Source organism: Nesoenas mayeri, assembly GCF_963082525.1.
Source record: "Nesoenas mayeri genome assembly, chromosome: 14".
NCBI classification, from domain to species: Eukaryota; Metazoa; Chordata; class Aves; order Columbiformes; family Columbidae; genus Nesoenas; species Nesoenas mayeri.
Window position 1 is genome coordinate 2,702,056 of NC_137556.1, and position 18,789 is coordinate 2,720,844.

Genomic DNA, 18,789 nt, shown 5'->3' on the forward strand with positions numbered 1-18,789 from the left:
AGGGAACCCGGACGGTGGGCTGAGCGGGCAGGCGGGGCCCGGGGGGCTGAGGGGACCACCAGAGGCCGGCAGAGCCGTGGGGTGCTGAGGGGATCCCCCGGGGCTCTGAGCAATCAGCGGTCCTGGGGCGCTCCCGGCGCTGCGGGTGCCCCGGGGTCCCCGGCTCCCGCCGCTGCCCGTAACCCGGCGGCGGAAGCAGCGGCCGAGCTCCAGCCGCCCAATGGGCTGGTGCTGCGCGGCGCCGGGGCCCGTCACTTCCTGGCCCTGCAGCCGGCGGCAGCGAGGCGAGAGCCGGGGCCGGGGGCGGCGGGGCCCGCAGCCTGCCCGGCGCCCGCCACCAACATGCCCTTTGACTTCAGGAGGTGAGTGCGGCCGGGTGCGCCCCCCCCGCCCCGCGGGCCCGGCCTCGCCCGCCGCTCCCCGCCCGGCCTCCCGCGGGCCCGCCGCCCCCGGCCCGGGCAGGCGGCGCAGGCGGCGGTGGGCGCCCCTCGCCCGGGAGCAGCCGCTGGGGTGAGGCCGCCCCGCAACAGCGAGGAGAGGGCCGGGCCCGTGAACCCGAGGTGGAGCCCGAGGGAGGGAGGGAGGGATGGGTGCATGGATGGGTGCACAAGTAGGTCTGGGCAGGGGAGGGACGTGGGAGACCGGGCGGCCCTGTTGTTATATAACGGCGTTGTGCAAAGCACGAGGGGTGTGTGGAGTTTCGAGCTTCCCCGGGCGGGAGGTGAAACGGAGAAATAACTGAGTCAATTATACTGTTAAGCAAGTATTCTTTATTTTATCAGCGCTGGAGAGCTCTGGGGATCATCCTCCATCAGTGCTCCAAAGACTGGATGCTCTTGTGTTGCTTATATTCACATAATTATCACATATACATTACAATTTTTGGAAATTTTGACATACAGTACATCTATACTAAGAAATAATTGATGATGTTATAATCGTTTAGTTTCTCACTTACAAACATCTGTTAATTATTAGTTAAATATTAACTAAGCACTCTGCTTCTAAACAACGTATCACGTAATCTCTTGTCGTGCAGAAGGAGCTAAAACTTGAAAAAGATCCCCTCGTTTTGCAGGTGGTCAGAAAGCGTTGGTCATGTCAATTGGTGAATGATGGGTAGGTCTTTTGTAACTTAATCACGGAACAGGTTAATTTAGCATCTTCAGAGGGGTGTTGGGGTGAAGGCTGTGGATCTGTTCACCTCCCACGGCAGCTTCCAGAGCTCGGTGGTTACCGTGACCAATGCTGGTGCCTCCAGCCTTGGTTTGGGCACTTAGGGCAGGTGTGAGTTGTGGGATCTGGCCCCTGTACCCTCGTCAGTTTCAGATATCGAAACAAACGAAAAACATCCCCTTGGCTCAAAAGGAGCAGAAATAGCAACTGTGGATTCAAGAAGTGTTCAAGAAGAAACTGGACAACATCCTCAGATACATGGCGTGAACTGCGGGCTCGTCCTGTGCAGGGACAGGAGTTAGACTCAATGATCCTTGTGGGTCCCTTCCAGCTCAGGATATTCTATGATTTGTAACTTTCTGAATTCATAGGTGCTATGGGGAAGACACACAGATGGGTCTTCTCATGTAGTTTTTACTAGAGCATTAGCATTGTAATAAAAAATGCATACATTTGGGGGAGTTGAGAGATATGGTTGTTGCTTCATGCTTCTCATGTAGGACCATCATGAACCATATGTCTGCACCCCTTTGAGATGACAGCGGGAAATGGTGATAATTGCCATTCTTTGGTTCTCTCGAACAAAAGTTGTGTACTGTATTTTTGCTGTAATTCTAAATCAGGCCTCTCATTTATACAGGGTGACCGGGTTCTTGTATGTGACCCATGGGGCACTAGTGAACATGGAGGCAGTTGATTCTGAATGAAAACTTGCTGAAGCTGGAAACAGCATCTGCTGGATCATGTGGGATCCAGGGCTAAGAGCCCCATTTCTGCTTTTGTGTAAAATTTGATAGAACGATTCTTCTCAGCTTTGGAGATGTTCTGCCGGCTGCAGATCCCATTGCCGTCTCTTTTCAGACTTGTACAATACATGAAAAATAAGGGATTCTGGGTTGTGCCTATCACTTTGTAATAGCAGATAAATGAAATGTTATTTCAGATGTCTTTGAAGATGTAATTTTTGCTGGGTCTCAGAATGTGCATGTGGAAACACCGGCTCACCAAGGGTGATCATCTTAAGAGACAGCACTAGTGCTTCACTTTGGAATGGAACAAAGCCATTAAGTAAAGACTGAGTTGCAGAGTTTGTGTTAATGAGGCACAAAAACACAGAGGCATCAGTTCAGATCTGCACTATAAGGATTCACAATTGCAAATAACTTCTTTGTCATTCAGGTTGGAGGATTAGAAATAGACACTTCAAAGCACCTTCTCAAATAACATGAGCTTACTGAAGTTCAGCTTTTCTGCAAAGCTGAATTGTTAAGAGACCACCATTGATAACGAGAACTTTGTATTTGACAGTAGAGGGAAACTATAGTCACGTGTAACAAACCACTTTCCTGTTTTAGAAGCTTGAACAGAGTTTAGGACCAAAAGTTTTACAAAGGTTAGAGGCTGCATTTAGCTGTTGTGGTTTTTGTTCATTGTGCAGTCAGTGGAACAAATCTGTTGAGGTTGGAAAATGTTACTGTCATAGGTAAAATATGATGCATACATGAAAAAAAAAAGGTACGGTTACTTCCTGACAACTATAGAACATACAATAAAGTACTCTTAAAGAAATAAGGTTACCACCTATAGTAAGTTTCTGAATGAAGTGATGTTTTCCATCATGTAACATGCAAGGATTTTCATTCAGAGATTTCAACCAGGTGTTCTCTGTGACAGGGACAGTTTGGTGCTCTGTCTTTAGCACACACTTTAAAGTGGCTGTTACGCCTATGGATGGTTAGATTGTTAAGAAACTTTAAAAAATGTCCCTACGTGTCTTCTGAAGTCCAAAATTCAGAGGTTCCAAATGGAAAGACATTGTGTTCTGTCACAGATTTCACAGGTCTGTGCGCTAATGCATTTGAAGAAATCACCGTCCTTAGCTGCCCTGCTCGGGAAGGCAAGTTGTTTTTCTGTTGCATTCTCCCCTCAAATAGAGCTTTTGTTTTTGGTATTTTAGAGTGGCTGGACATTGGCAGCCAACGTCAGTTGTACAGAGTGGCAGAGTAGAGCAGCTGGAGGTTTGGGACACAAAACAGCTGTAGGAGGACCAGACGGCCACAGGCTCCTCTGGAGAACATAGAGACATGAATGACAAGTAATGAAAACAGCCTGTGACCGAAAAAAGTCTCTATTCTTCCCCAACTAAAAGTCAAAGAAAGCATTTCCATCCATGTGACTAAGTCTGTTTCCTATGTCCTGGACTTACGGGTTCATATGTGGCCAGACGGATGAACACAAAGTGCTTGAATATGTTTTATGGAGGTTGTCTTTGGGCCATAGTCTGAGGCACGTTGGTTGGTATCAGATATGGAAATAGCTTGTTTTGTTACTTGTGCTTTTTTTGTGTGGTACTTTCTTTTTTACCTTGATTTTCTTGGTTCATTGATGGTCCTCTTTGCTAATATGAAATGCATTTAATTTATAAATAAAACAATATTGTCACAGTAAAGTAATTGCAAGTGAATAATAATTATTCTGTCCCAAGTATCTTTAGGGTTTTAATAATACTTAGTACTTACCTAATGCTTTTCATTTTTCAAAGCATTTCCTTTGCGCTAATCTCTACAGTCCTGCTGTGATGTTGGTGAGGAACCAAGTTTCCAGATTGGAGCCTTCAGCACAGGTCTGTTAAACACGTCACGAGACACCAGCCCTCCTGCAGAACCACTAAATCAGTTTGTATTTCCACAAGTCCTGGTTCTTTCTTATTTTTTAAAACCTATTTGGCTGCAAGAGAGAGACACGTTTTCCCTTGTTGCCTCCCCTCCTGGTTTGTTAGAACTTGTGTCAGCAAAGCAGCTTCCTACCTATTCAATTGGGGATTTTGTTGCTGGAGCTGAAAGGGTATTTCCCCCTTGAGCCTTTAAGACCCCACGCCACCTGCGTACTTGTGGCATCTGGAGATGGTTAAAATCGTAATTAGATTAAACTGTAAGCCTGGGTCATGTTGAGCGGTGCCTGTGGGCCAGAAGATTGCTCACGTATTGTGTGATGGGTCAGCGGGGAGGTTGAGCTTCAGCCGTGAGCGCTGGAATTCAGACTATGCAGGTGTTGAGAATTACAGAAATAAAGCCAAAATTACTCCTGCCCACTGGATGTGGTGTAGGGAGACATTGCTCCTCAGTCTGGTGGCTTTTCTTGGCATCTGCCTGTTTGCACGAAGGAGTTACCGGTGGCTTTGTAGCAGATGCTGAAACTTCAGAACTATTTTGGGAGCTTTAACTGATGAGACTGAGAAAAACTAAAATAGTCCACTCTGAAATCAAGTTTTTGTTCTAATTGTGGGCAATTCTCAGTTGTGCCCCGGACACATTTTTGGCATAGAGTGGCAAATATCTGTTAATCCTTTTTTTTTTAATATTTAACTGAGAAATTCAGAATTTATTTCCCACTGATCATCATGATGTTTTCATTGGGGTGGGTTTTCTTTCTGTTTTTCTTCTTCAGAGCTTGATAACTTAGTGAAATAACAGTACGTTATACCTGGATTTTGGAGGTCGTGGGAAAGGAGCAAGGCTTAGAAGGGATTTAGATTTAAATGCTGATTTAGAATGGCAGTTCTTTGCAGTAAAGACTCTTATTCCATCTGCACAGTACAAGGGGCCCCCACAGTCAGCTGTTCCTTGGCACGTGTGTGATAAATAATACTTTTTACGTGGATATTCTGATTCACATACAAACAACATATTTGTTTCGGGACATGGGCAGGTCTTTTCTTTGGTTCCCGTATGGCTTTTAAAATCAGATTGTCCAGTCTTAACTGGAGCTGACACAATTCCAACCTTATTGCTGTTAGGAGAGCCAGTATGTTTGGTTTGAGTTGGGATGGCAAATAGACAAACTGATGCTCAAGACACCTGACCTGGCCCAGTTGCGAAACCAGTGACACAGGCGGCTCCGGCAACACCGGGAGCTCTGCTTGTCCTCCTTTGATTCCTGACCGGATTAGCGAGGGCAAACCGGTGGATTGTAGGCGATTTGGAGTCTAAGGAGAAAAATCTCTTCCGAACTAAGCAACTCCTTGGACAACAATTTCTCATTCACTTGTGAGCCTAAGGAAAATAGCTTTATTCTAGTCTTCAAGCTTAAAAACTAAGGAACAACGCTGCCTTTTGTAATCATACTGTTTTTCTTTCTACTGCTTTGTGAGGGTCACAACTTAAAATCTTCCTGTAACCCCTCAAATCTCGCTTAAACTTGTATGGCACTTGTTCTTCCTGCTTTGGAATATTTGCCAGTAGTTAAGCAGAAATGGTGACTACATAATATTTTGGCACTGCCTAATAAATATAAAATGTTAGTGGAAATGTACATGTTCGCTTAGGAGTTTTAATTTGAAGCCTCATCAGATTGTGGTGCTCTGTACTCCATGCATCTGCTTACTCTCTCCCCGCACGTTGTTTAACCATCACAGATGCGTTAACACATGCCGGTTCATTTGGCAAAACTACTGGTTGAATGTATTTTAACAAATGAGCTCATGGTGCCGCTCCTCTAGAAGGTACACGGTGCTGATAGCAGCGGGTAGGTGTGTTCTTGGCTGAAATGTTGCAGGGAAGATGAGAGAATAAAGAGCCAAGGCCGGCTCGTACGGGTTCTTGTGCACCCTGGTGTGTAGGGCTGTGTGTGCGGCATTGGCATCTAAAGGTTTGTACGTGCCCTGCACTGAGCTATATGTGGTCACACTCACTCCCACAGCCGTAGACGTTGCCACTTGTACGATGATTTTGTTCAAAATCTTAAATCCTGCCTGTGATTGAGGTGGTAGCCATCGCTTCTTAAATTAAAGCCGACATTTATACCTAGTGCCTGTGACGTTGTTCTTTGTTGGTCCCTTTGCAGGGACCTAGACTTCTTCTCTCTCACTACTGAGGCGATTGCCGCTGGCTTCAGAGCACCTGGTAACTCCGCAAGCGCGTTTTCATCTGGAGCTGCAGCCACGTCTGGCGAGCGTGTTCCACTTCACATTGTGCAATGTCGCTGGTAAACAAGCCCTGTGAATGGTATTGCCGCCACCTTACGTAATTCCCCGAGTTGATTTTGGTGCCAGGCAGTACCATGACTAACGTGGTTTCAACAATGGCCCTTTGAGGGCACCTGAGCAATTATTCTGCAGTCACAGTGGACGGGCCAGCAGAGCTGTACAGACAGAGCCCATTGATGCTTATGCCCCAGATAACTCATTGTGCGTAGCGTGCATGTGTGTAAATATTTCTTCCTAAGTCTCCGTAAGACATTGTTTCTTTTAAAATATAGTTGGAATAGAAAACTTTCCCTGAGTAAGTATGGAAAATTAAGGTCTGGGTTTGCAGGAAAATGTTGTATTGTTCTCTCTGAACTAACTGTCCTCCTTTGTTCACTCGTTGATGACACAGATGCTTTCTCCATGCCATCATAGTTCGTGGCTGTGAAAACGACTGAATCACGCTGTAAACAGAGTTGCAGCAATACCAGCAGTGGAGGGAGAAGCTGTGGCAGTTGTTGAGCTTGTGTTTTGAAGCGTGCATGTGCATTTTTTTAGTCATGTAATTCAAATGGTGGAGGTGGTGAGGAAAGAATAGTCTTGCAATGAGAGAAGCAATAGTGGAATCATCTGGGGGTTTTTGTCTTCAATCCAAGCACAAGCCCTGAAGTGTTGTCTGGATATTCCTGTGCTGAGCCAGCTCTCCCCAAAATGGAAAACTTGTTCTGCCAAAAAAATATTAGCTGCAAGTTTGCCACAATCTACAAAATCTTCCCTATGCTGAAATGTTGCAGTGTTTTAGTATTGATCGCAGGAGACACACAGAGGTAGGGAGGGCAGTTCAATGGATGGACAGAGAAATTTGAGAAAAAACTTCTTCTCAGTAAGGGTGACAGACACTGGAACAGGCTGCCCAGGGGAGTTGTGGAGTCTCCTTCTCTGGAGACATTCAAGACCCACCTGGACATGTTCCTGTGCAACCTCACCTAGGCGTTCCTGCTCCAGCAGGGGGATTGGACTAGATGATCTTTTGAGGTCCCTTCCAATCCCAAACATACTGTGATACTGTGATACTGTGACAGCGAGGCTGCATTTGAATTGTGTGTGTTTGGATGTTTGCTTTGTTTGGTTGTTTTTCAAGGATGTTTCCCAATGACGCGTATCCAGTTTAATCCAGAGAAGCCAGAAAATTTGGCATCTAGTAGAAGAGCCTTCAAAATGCCATGTTAATATAGACAGGCATGTATTTCTACTAACAGGATTTCAGGCAGTCATGTTTGCTGAGTATGTATTTAACAGTCATATCCTAAGGCAGATCACTGGCTTCCCTAATTGCTGTCCATTCCTGTAGACTATGGTGTGTTGTGAATGAAACGAGGTTGGAGAGTCTGCTAAAACACCAGTACGGCAAGTAATGTGAATATAACTGTGTTTTCTGATAAAGGTGAAGTCTCGGAGCCTCACTTGATTCCACATCTCTCTAAATGAGCTGTGACCCTATTGAACTGAAATCTCAATCTGGCTGCTGCATTATAGCGTTATATCTGAACTACCAAACGCTGGTAAACCTGGTCCCCAAGTCCAAGTTGCAGCTCTGTCTTGGGTCTGTGTCAGACACATTTTTGGAGTGGGGTGGCATCGATATGGATATTTCATGGAAACTGAGTCAAAACCAGGACCCTCACTTGATGCCAAATGACACAAGTTGCACTTGCTTGTAGTTAATACAGTTATATACAACTGAAAACAGGACTGAGCTGTAGAAGCATAGACAGAAATTCTCATCTCCTTAGACTGGAATATAAATAGGAGAATCTGAGCTGGTCACTGCAGGTTTATTGATATTATTAGGTTAAATGCTGAAAAAGTACAATATAATTGAATCACTGCTGGATGCTATCTGAAAAGGTCTGGTTTTTCTGCCCCTTAATCTTGTGTATTAAGAATGGCTTTTGTCCTATAGAAATTGCTTTGAAGGAGGACTGTGTTGTGTGTACATACAGCAGTGAATGCCCTTGTTGTGCTGTTCTTAACTCCTTTCAGCTTCAGGCAAGTCGCCATCCCTTCCTGAGCCTCAGCTACTGATTTGCTTCAAGGGCAGATTATTCACTGATTTTGCAGAGCAGTGGCTGAACAGTTTTTCCTTGGGACGCTTTTCTTGGCCTGGTATGAAAACGGAGCTGTTTTCTTCAGCCGTCCTTTTTTCTTCTCTTCTCCAGATGTTGTATTTGTTCGTGCTGCTTTGTACACGTTTCTGATTTGGGTGCTGTGCTAGTGCAGCTGGGGCTCAAACCTTTCAGAGAGCAGCATCCACAAATAAAATGTACAAGGTTCTGACGCTGAGCCTTAGCAGATCTTGTTTCCATGTGTTCAGCAATATTCTCTTTGTGATTCCTAGAAGCTCTGAGAAAGACTATGGTACAACCATTTTATTCCGTAGCTGTGTCCTGGTTTTGCTCTGAGTTGTGTGCAGGTAATTTGTTGGAAATTGCAGCCGGAGTTGGAATTTTGTGAAGATCAGGACTCGGTGTGTGTGGAGGGCTGGAATGCGGAGGGACCAGCAGCTGTGGGCGGCCGATGGAGCCAGAGGAACCTGAGCTGACAGGTCTGGAATTGGGAAAGGGGGAGATGTTCAGGACTAGGGGCTCACAGAGGAGAGAACGGGCGAGGGACGGTGCTGCAGGAAGCAGCCGGGAGGTGCTGGGATGTGCTGGGGTGCTGCAAGAAGAATCTCTGAGCTTAAGGACGATGAAGGCTCCGGAACAGGAGGGATTACAGTTTATGTGGGACATTCAAGGATCCGAACAGTTTGCTTAGTTTGGGGAGCAGCCGTGTGTGTTTCATCCCGGTCTCTGGGCTCTCCAGAGCACAGCACTGCGCTCAGAAGCACCGTCGCTCTTGCTCACAGGCCAGCGAAGGGCTGGAGCCCTTTAAATACCAGTCCCCTTACTTGAACATTTTTTCTTCATGACACTTTTCTCCTGTTTTGATGAAGCAGAGTATAGTTTGCTCACTTTATTAAAAATACATTTCTCTTCCATCCTTCATTTTGACACCTGCTTCACTGCCTAAAAGGAAATAATATGCTTGCTGGCAAGACTCCACCGTTGAGTATTCAAGATTGTAAATACTTTCCTCCTCCTAATTACCTTTGAAATATGTTTAAGCCTAACACTTTTATTTTGAAAAAAAACCCGTGATGTACTACTCCCTCTCTTCCATACTTGAGTGCTGCCTAAAATAGTTGACACTTTTGGCCTATTTCAGCAATAGCAATTGCTGTGTATTCCTGGGCAATAGAGAACAAGCTTCTTACGTACCGAGAGAAAACGAGCACAAGATTTAGAACATGGGTGACAAAAAGGTGTTATGCAGGACAGCACAATGGAGTTGGGGAGGTTGGAACTAGGTCCTTGGAAAGAAATCCATTGAAGCCGAAGCAGAATGTATTCATTTTTGTGCCCTCTTTCTGAAGTGTTGTGGGGATTCATAGTCTCTTGTCCTAGAAATAAATGGGCTGTGGTTTGGTTGTTTTTTTCCTATACAAATCATGTACCTGCTAAGGAACGAGCAGACCCGAGGGTACCATGGTGGAGAGGCCGGTGCCTCTGACGTTATCGCCGCCCCTTTCCCAAATGTCCAGTCAGCCAAAGGCTGGATTATATAATGAATGACAGCCCTCCTGTCTAACCTTGTTTTCTTGTTCTCAGTACTCCTCCTTGTTTCAGAAACTTCCTCTCTTAGTTTCATTATGTTCTTGGAACTAGAATTAAAAGGGAGGAGCTGGCTGGCAAGGAAACCCATTCCTGCATTTCAGTCGCGGGCTTCAAAGTGTGGAGAGTCAGCAGGTCAAAAAACTTACGTGGAGGCTCGTGCTTTGCAAAGTGGTGTGAGTGGAAAGTCAGTCGTATAAGATCTGAAAATTGCAGTCTTCACCTGCTTGCAGGAGAGATAAACTAGTTTAAAATGCCATTAACCCCATCCCCTCCTGGTCCGGTCCTTTGTGTATCGGAGCTTGGTCAAAGTAGTTCAGGATTAAACAGTTTCCAATGCAATTTTGAAGACTTGAGAGTGTGTCCATTAAAGCTCAGCTTCTGCAGTATGTGTGTTAATATGCTATTGTGTGTAAATGAGGACTAGCTGATTACTTAATGATGTTTGCATATTATCTGCTGTTACGTAGGTGTTAATCTTATAAAAGGTCTTAATAACTGCTTGGTATTTACAAGCATTGGCTTATTAGCCCTGCTTTGAATCTATATTTGCATCTTGAGCTTGCATTCAAGGCCAAGCTTTGGTATTTGTATATTCAGTGTTTATTTTCTGTGAAACTGAGATTAACAGGATCACTTATTTCACTTTCCACATGCTTTGAAGTTTGCCAATTCGGGAAAACATTCCTAATCAAGATCGTTCATAAAGCTGCACTCTGGGCACAACCCAATTACTGAACAAGGCTCAGTGCTTGCAGGGCACGTCCAGTTTGTTTTCACAAGCTCTTCTTCCTCCAGCTTTCCTCGCACAGGCCTTCAAAGAAGTCGCAACTTTGATCAGTAATACTTCATCTATTTGCAGGGTTTTCATTTGTGTATTTCAATGTGCTTGATGAAGGGTGGGCAATGTCAGCAGGTGCCAGTCTGCAAAATGAAGACGCTGAAGAAAAACCATTTAATTGACTGGAAGAGGAATTCTGCAGTGAGTCAGTGCTGGGAGCAGGACAGAATTCGGATCTGTTGGCTCCCGCTGCTGCATCCCATCCCATCCCATCCCATCCCATCCCATCCCATCCCATCCCATCCCATCCCATCCCATCCCATCCCATCCCATCCCATCCCCAGACAGCCGCTGTCCCGAGCTGCTCTCTGCACATTATGTTCTCATCTCCCGGCAGACAGGAAACATAGAAATTTCATTTAAACAAAGAATTGCAGAATGGATCACTCGGAGTCGGTAATTCCGATTTTCCTCCCCGGCTGCTGACTTCCTGCCATTGTTTTCCTGGCTGTAAAACACAGTGATGGATTTCACTGACTTTGTTGGAAGGAGACACATTACTTTTCACCTGTGCTGGGTTGTGTAGGAGCTCAGTGTTCTTGCAGAGCTGTGCTTGCCTTTGCATGAGAAGAAGAGCAGCATGATCTAAAGAAAGGATTTAGGAATGAAATCTTGAACTAAAACTCTCCATAAAACCAGAAAAATTAGTGCTTTGTATACATGTCTAGGGAAAGGTGTTAGAATAAGGCACCTCTCCTCCCTTTGGACTGTTGAAGAGTGAATTTACTGGTGTGTAGAAATTCTTTCTTTGCCAGATCTGTGGAACAAAATTCTGGTTTTTGTCCAGCATAAGTACAGCAAGGGCCGTAAGAAGTTGAAAATGCATAGGGAGTTCCAAGTCGCTGCTTTTTTAAAGAGAGATTTTACTTAAAAAGACATGCTGTTCTTGATGTTTCCCCAATTAAAATAACCCCAAAGAGTTCATTCTGACAGAATTTGGACTCTGTAAATCTTATAATTGGCTTTGAATTATGTTTGCGGTGTCCCTGAAGGAGACTCTCCTGCGTTGTGACGTGGCTTCGGAGGGTCCATGGCGCGGGCAGCTTCCCCCGTGCTGTCGTTTGAAGGTCTCCAGCCCTCCCATAGGGGTTGCATCTTCTCTCAGGCCCATGCTTTCCTACTTCAGAGACTTGTTCCAAACCTCTAGTCAGGACAGGTCTGACCTTTTTTTGTAGCAGCTTTCAAGCACCTTCTGTCCATAATCCAACCCACAGAGCTGCTGAGCTCTCCTGTGTCCCCTGTCCAGCCGTCTGCCAGGGCACTCTTGCCCCACTTGTGCCTTTATCATCCTTGTGCCTTTATCATCCTTGTCCCAGATACTACCTGTTCTCCACCTTATTCCCCCTTTTGCTTATTTCCATTATCCTGTCGTTAGGCACATGGAGTGGGGTATCTTATCTTTCAGGCCATCTCCACATACCCCAGGAGACAGCTTGCTGTTCCACTCTTGAATAAAATCGATTCAGCAAGCAAAGAGGTTAATATTTTTCTCTCTGGACCTGCTCACAGTAGTTCTAGAGACGGTTTTAACAACTGGGAACATTAAAAGTCCCCCCAACAACTTCAAACAGGGATTTTATTTTGATTTTGTAAGTCCATGGTCTTTTGTTAATCAGAAAGCACTGTGCGTGCAAACCTAACTCAGCTGTGCTGTTTGTTCGGCTTTTATATTTCTCTCAGCTTGAGCAGTCACATTGAAAACTAAATTGGTGGGTTTAGTTTTATCCATTATACAAAAGTAACAACTTTGCTTTTAAAGATTTTACTGCGAGTGCCATGGGTAGGAAGGAGCACAGGCAGAGGGGTGAGCTCTGTGTTGCAGGTACCTGTGTGCCTTGGGCGGATGTATAAGCCAGTTTTGTTTTGTTTTATATTTTATTTTATTTTATTTTATTTTATTTTTTTTATTTTATTTTATATTTTATTTTACCTCTGAAGGGGTTAACAGCCACCCAAGGCTGAGTGCTGCTCAGGTGCTGTGCTTCATAATTAACCTTCTGCTACTGCCCAGCACTCCAAGGCTGTTCAGGCAGCTTTGCTGGCAACGTGGGGATGAATTGTCCCAAAGCCATTATTTGAGAGCAGTGACCCAGGAAAACAGAGGAGCAGTCACTGCCTTTTAAACAACTTCTTTTTTTCTTTTTAAGCTCTTAGCTAAGTGATTTTTTTGTTGTTGTTGGGTTTTTTGGGTTTAAAATCTTTTGTTCTTCTAGTAGTACTGGAGTATTTAATCTGCTTTCCTGGTTTCTTTAGCAACTTGCACCTTGATTTTTAATGTCTGTCTCAACTGAAGAAGCACCTGCCCTGTCCCAGGGCAGCCGTTTCTTCCCATCTTAGTCTAGTAGCTACAGCCTGAGAATCTGTTTTTCTTCAGCTTGGTGTTGTGGAGCGTGGGGAGGCGGACGGGGACTCGGTCCCTGCGTGTTTCGGTGCGAGACTTGAACATAAGACCTATGGGGAGAAGCTGAGGGAGCTGGGCTTGTTTAGTCTGGAGAAGAGGAGGCTCAGAGGTGACCTCATCACTCTCTATAACTATCTGAAGGGAAGTTCTAGCCAGGTGGGGATTGGGCTCTTCTCCCAGGCATCAGCAATAGGACAAGGAGCCATGGGCTTAAACTCTGCCAGGGGAAATTTAGGCTGGAGATTAGAAAGAAATTCTTTACCGAGAGAATGATCAGGCATTGGAACGGCTGCCCAGGGAGGTGCTGGACTCGCCGTCCCTGGAGGTTTTTAAAGTGAGGTTGGACATGGCACTTAGTGCCATGATCTAGTAAACAGACTAGAGTTGGACCAAGGGTTGGACTCGATGATCTCTGAGGTCTTTTCCAACCCAGTCGATTCTGTGTTTCTGTGATTCTGTGTTTCGGTGGGTGTTCCCATGGGTGCTCTCTCTAAACCAGCTCTAGCGCCGAGTTGCTTCATGAAACCTCAAGAACATTTTGGTGAGCACAGACCCCGTGGTGCCTCGAGCTGTTGGGGAAGCAGGTTTTCTCTTATATGCTTTGATTAGACGCTGGACATCTCTTTGCCTGAGCAGTCAGCAGGTGACAAAGGTACTTGTCACAAAGCAGCGTGCCTTTGGGGGGAAGGTTCCTCTGGAAATACCACCGGGAACTCAGAGAAGGGTGTTTCCCTTTTGCCATTAGTCTTCAGCCTCAATGATTTTGCCCACATCAGTCTCTTTGTAGCTTCCTTTTGATTCCATGAAGTTACATAGAAGATACCCAATATGGTCTCTTTTTTTCCCTTTCTGCCTCCAAGCTACACTGATTTTGGGGGGCAGAAGAAAGCTTCTGAGGCAGATGTTACAGAATTCTATCACCTCTTTGTAACACCAACCTGCTAAAGTTTTCCCTGGAGAGAAAAAACGGAGTCTGTTTGTGCATGGTCGTCTTTGAATGTCAGATGGACTTAATCCAATTTATATTTACCATGACTGAGTCCCTTCCCGCTTCCCATGTCCTTCTTACAAGTGATAAAGCATTTTATGCAAAGTGAATCACCGGATTCTCGACTATAAGTGGTATCTGTGTTAAGAGCCTTAATAGCAGCAGGTATTGAACAAATCATAGTCCATAAACTCTTCTGCTCACTCTAGGGATGATTCTTCTGTGGATAATAGCAGCAGGAACACGAGGAAAGCAAGTCGTGCGGTGGCTCCAGCTGTGGACTGGTTGCGAACCCTTCAGAGCCTCGTTCAGCTCATTTCACATGCACTTCAACGTGTTTCCTGAAGTGGGCCTGAGGTTGCTCATTCTTCTCTCCCCACTTCACACCCGCCTTGGTTTCCTGAACTGCTAATGCACCTCTTCTGTCGTGAAATGACAAACTTAAAAATAGATACAGCTATCCAGATCTTGTGGGAAGAGCTGGTTGTCTGGCTGCATCAGATCTATAGCTCCCGTGGGGAACCAAATAAAGGTGGCTGAACCAACCATCTCTGAATTCTATATCTGTAATACTGCAAAAGACCAGGAATGTTCAAAAGGGTGGATAGGAACCAGTAAGAGGAAGAATAGAAGTGTGTAGGGTGACAAATCCCGAGGTTATGTCTGTGTCTCCAGGGAAAATTCATCCTTCTCAAAGTTCAGGATGATTTGTCTCTTCAATGACAGCTGTATAGAAATAGTTAGTTGGCTGCATTCACCGATGTCTACATGAAGTACTTAAAGAGTCAGGTGTAATTCAGAAGGATGTGACCTAAAGTTGCCTCTGCTTGGTGAGCACCACTGCCTCTGCCTTCCTAAACACTCTGATCCCTTCTGCAGCACTGGGACATCCTGACAAGTGAACATGAACATATAATTCACTCTGAAGAACTATGTTTGAATAGCAGCAGCCCACATTAGTCCAGATACAGCTTTTGAAGCCCATCACTCACTGGCACTTGAAGTGTGCCACGCAGACTCAGGGTTCGGCTCCGGTGAGGTGCCCCATCTGCAGTGTTCCCTCGCTGTCCACTCATGCAGCTGCACCAAGATGGGACCGAACGTGCTTTCCGTGTTTCTCAGAGGCCTCTTGCACCCCTGGCATCGGTGAGTTCTGCCTCAGACCTCACGTCATCACGCTGAGATTTGCCAACTCTCTGTGTGAACCTATTGAATGATGCTTGTGCTGCTCTTTACAGCGCTGCTTGACCCATTTGCTGACATTCCCCACAGGCAGCCGGGAAAGTTTTTGATTACGTCCTCTCAGCGTTGGATTGGGAAAAAAGCACTGCAGCATTCCCTGATGTTAGTAATGGAAATTGAGTCCTGTGAAACTCTGACATGGCCAGACAGCCTTTTTTTATTTCTTTGTTTGCAACCATTCTCTCCATTGAAAGAAATGACAATAGATATGCTAGATGTGTCAGGAAATTCCTTTGTTATACTGATGACAGCCTGTTTCTCTCTTTAGCCTTGTATTTTGGTATTGCAAGGTCCAGCCCTTCCTTTATGAGGGTATGTAGGGGAGGTTTAGATTGGATATTAGGAAAAAATACATCCTGGAAAAGGCTGTGGGGCATTGGAACAGGCTGCCCAGGGCAGTGCTGGAGTCACCATCCCTGGAGGGGTTTAAAAGGCGTTTAGACGGGGTTCTTAGGGACATGGGTTAGTGCCGGAGTGAGGTTATGGTTGGACTCAATGATCCTGAGGGATGCGCTTCCAATGGAAATGATTCTATGATTCTATGACCTGGAGGAAGAGTTTGGTGTTTCTACTTTGCAGCCATGTTCAGGTGATGGACTCAATGATACTCCTTAGCCTTACAAGTCTTGCCTTTCTGAGCAAAGAAAGAAAGTTGCCAAAAGCAAGATATAAGTACCGTGCTGCTTGTCCTGTGGAAACTACATGTGAGCTGTGTGAGCATGAAGTAACGTATCCGTGTGTGAAAGCAGGATAACCTACTGCACGGTACCGCAGGGGGAGAGCGTTCACTCAGGAGTTGCTGCGAGGCAGCGAACATGCTGTAAATCTACACCCTGGTTTCTCATGACAGTTTTGCATATGACTACAAGACCCGAGCGGATATTCACAGCGCGGTACAGTGTGTTGTGCTGCGTTCTGAGCTGGCTGGTGTCACCTCCCTGAACGTCCCGTCTTCCTCCAGCGTTACTAATACCTTCCACTGCTTTCAATGTGCCAGTATCAGAAATCTGTAAGGCGGTTTTGCAATATATAGAGCATGAGGTTCCTCTCTGTTTCCAGGGTACAAATATTCTCGCAGGTGACCAACGCCTCAGGAACCTGGAGGCTTCTTGGAATTTTTCCTGCAGGTGCTTTGCAGGAACATCTGACCCCAGGGCAAGTAAAACCTGTTCCCCTTCACCATGCGAAGACTCCACGGCCTCCTCCCTCATACATTACAAATCATCTGTGGTGTCTAATCCTCATTCTTCTCTCTTCCCAGGACAGTGTAAATGATCCCTGGAACTGCTTTGGGCGCTGTGATGTAGGCAAGAAGCCGGTGGCAAAAGGGATTTGTCTAGTGAAGTCTAGAAGTGAATCAGATTTTTAACCCCCATAGGAGCTATGGCTTTCACAGATTCATGATTTCTTGGGGTTTAGGGTCTCTGTTACAATAGCCCTTGTCAACTTTGCAGATTTGTTTCAGAAGTTTGCTTGATTTACTGATTTGTTAGAATTATATGTAATTAACAAGGCCACCTTTGGGGTTCCATCCTCTACTTACTGCTGGGATCTCACATCTCTTGTGCCTCGCAAACATACTTTTCAAGCTGTCATTGAATCCTCTGCAATTGTTATTTTCTTTTAACTCAGAGTTTAAATCAGAGTTAACAAGATAGCCCTGGTCTCTGGCCATGCCTGCATCTTGTCGTTCTCTTCCAAGTTTAATGTCTTGCTGTCCTTTTGGGCTTCCAACTTGCCCTTCTCTGAATGCGTAAAGCCAACTCCTGTTTTCACCTTCCTGGATCTGACTTAATAAATTGTACTTTCTCAAGCTGTGGCCAGTATGGGAAGATGCCTGAAGAGTATTTTTCTTTTATCCTCCTAATCCAGAGCATGTATTTTCCAAGCAGATACATGTTCTCCCCAGATATGTGCGCATACCCAGTCCTTTTGCTTTTGCTTTGGGAGTCTCTTGGACTCACAGGTATCACATGCTGGTGAGCAGAAGCCAGCCAGCAGTGTTTGTTTCTTGTTCCAAACCTGTCTCATTCCATTCCCTTGCTGTCCACATTGTTTTGATCGTTTCAGCATCCTTCTGCAAGCTTAAATACATGTTCCCTGCTTGCCTTCCCTTCTGCTGCTTGAAGCAGATTGTGGAGTCGTCCTTCAAGCTTCTGCGTTCATCCGTAAGATCTCAGCTGAGATCTCCTCCTTTCTCCCACCCGTCCAGTCTGCTCTTCTTGCCTCTTCTGCATACATTGTCCACTCTTGATTCTGTTATTTTAGTGTCTGTCCTTACCTAAAAATGTGTTAGTTCTCCGAAACGAAGCCATTCAAACTTTATGCGGCCCTCCTGAGTTGTTCAGTACTCTTGGACGTGCCTCTGGACAGCAGGTTCTGGGCTGGGATCCTGGGCTGGGTGAGCCGCATACGCTCACTGTGCTCGTGCAGTGATCCTTACAGTGCATGAAGGGCCTCTCTGCTGCAAATGTGCTGCACTGCGCCCGCAGGGAGGTTTGAGCCTCTACGTATAGACCCAAGAGTTCTCATAACTCCAGGCAAATCCGAGCCTGAGACTTGCTTAAAGCCCTTTTTAGATGCATGTCACGGGAGTAGAAGAGAGACGGAATGTGACGTTGGGGTAGAAGAGATGGGAAGCACAGCAGCCCAGAGCGGGTGGGCTGCATTTTAAGCGCTTAAAGCCAAGCGATAAATGTGTCTGGGAGCCGTCGATCGCTTTCTTTAGTGTCTTTGCCTAATCTTAGCTGTGTAAAACTTAATTTGTGGGATTTGGGTGTTACTTACGTGATTAAAATGGCAGTTGGAGGCGGGAACTCGGCCATGACATCAACTTTCCACTGAGTTCTTTAAAAAGCTAGATGATTCTTTTTTCACCCTGTGACGGGTCATCATTTTCATCCTAGTAAATATTTCTCATTGTAAGAACAATCTTCCTTTTATAGTGCGCACACGCTGCTGTTTTTACTGAATCCAGCATATTTCCTATTTCCAATTGTTTGCTCACGCTCAGCAGTTCGTGCCTGTTCATGTGCTCTCTCTCTTTTTTCTTTCTCTCTCAGCTTTTTTAGCCTTGTTGATCTATTATTGTGACTTTGGCGAGACGCCGCCAGCTTTCAGCGTTCAATGGGCTGGGAGCAGGAACCATCAGCTGCTTCCTCTGCCTGGGACACCCTGATGTCACCAGCTCCTCTGGGCTGCGTTACCATCCACTGCTGGTGCTTTGGTGTATGTGGAAAGAATGTAAACAGCGCTTTCCAGATGTTCCCAGAGCAGCTGGAGAGCCATAAATGGGCTGTTTGCTTCAGGAATATTACTGATCTGTTTAGGAGATAACAGTGAATAGAGTCATAAAAGCATTTAGCTCCGATGCATATCCTGTGCAGAATGCTCTGTCGAGTGTATTGCCGTGGGTCGTTGGAGTGGTTAAGCAGTTACGAAGCATGGTCAGGACTTGTAAGGTGA

General features: G+C 45.6%; 1 protein-coding gene across 1 annotated transcript in view; it reads left to right on the forward strand.

The window, feature by feature from the left end:
* Window positions 1-220: 220 nt before the first annotated feature.
* Window positions 221-18,789, forward strand: part of ERGIC1 (endoplasmic reticulum-golgi intermediate compartment 1) — a gene marked incomplete at its 5' end in the record, with an annotated part of 53,499 nt that continues 34,930 nt past the window's right edge. Inside the window, 2 exon segments of the mRNA XM_080353308.1 lie at window positions 221-328; window positions 331-362. Coding sequence (XP_080209434.1) covers window positions 221-328; window positions 331-362 — 140 coding nt within the window.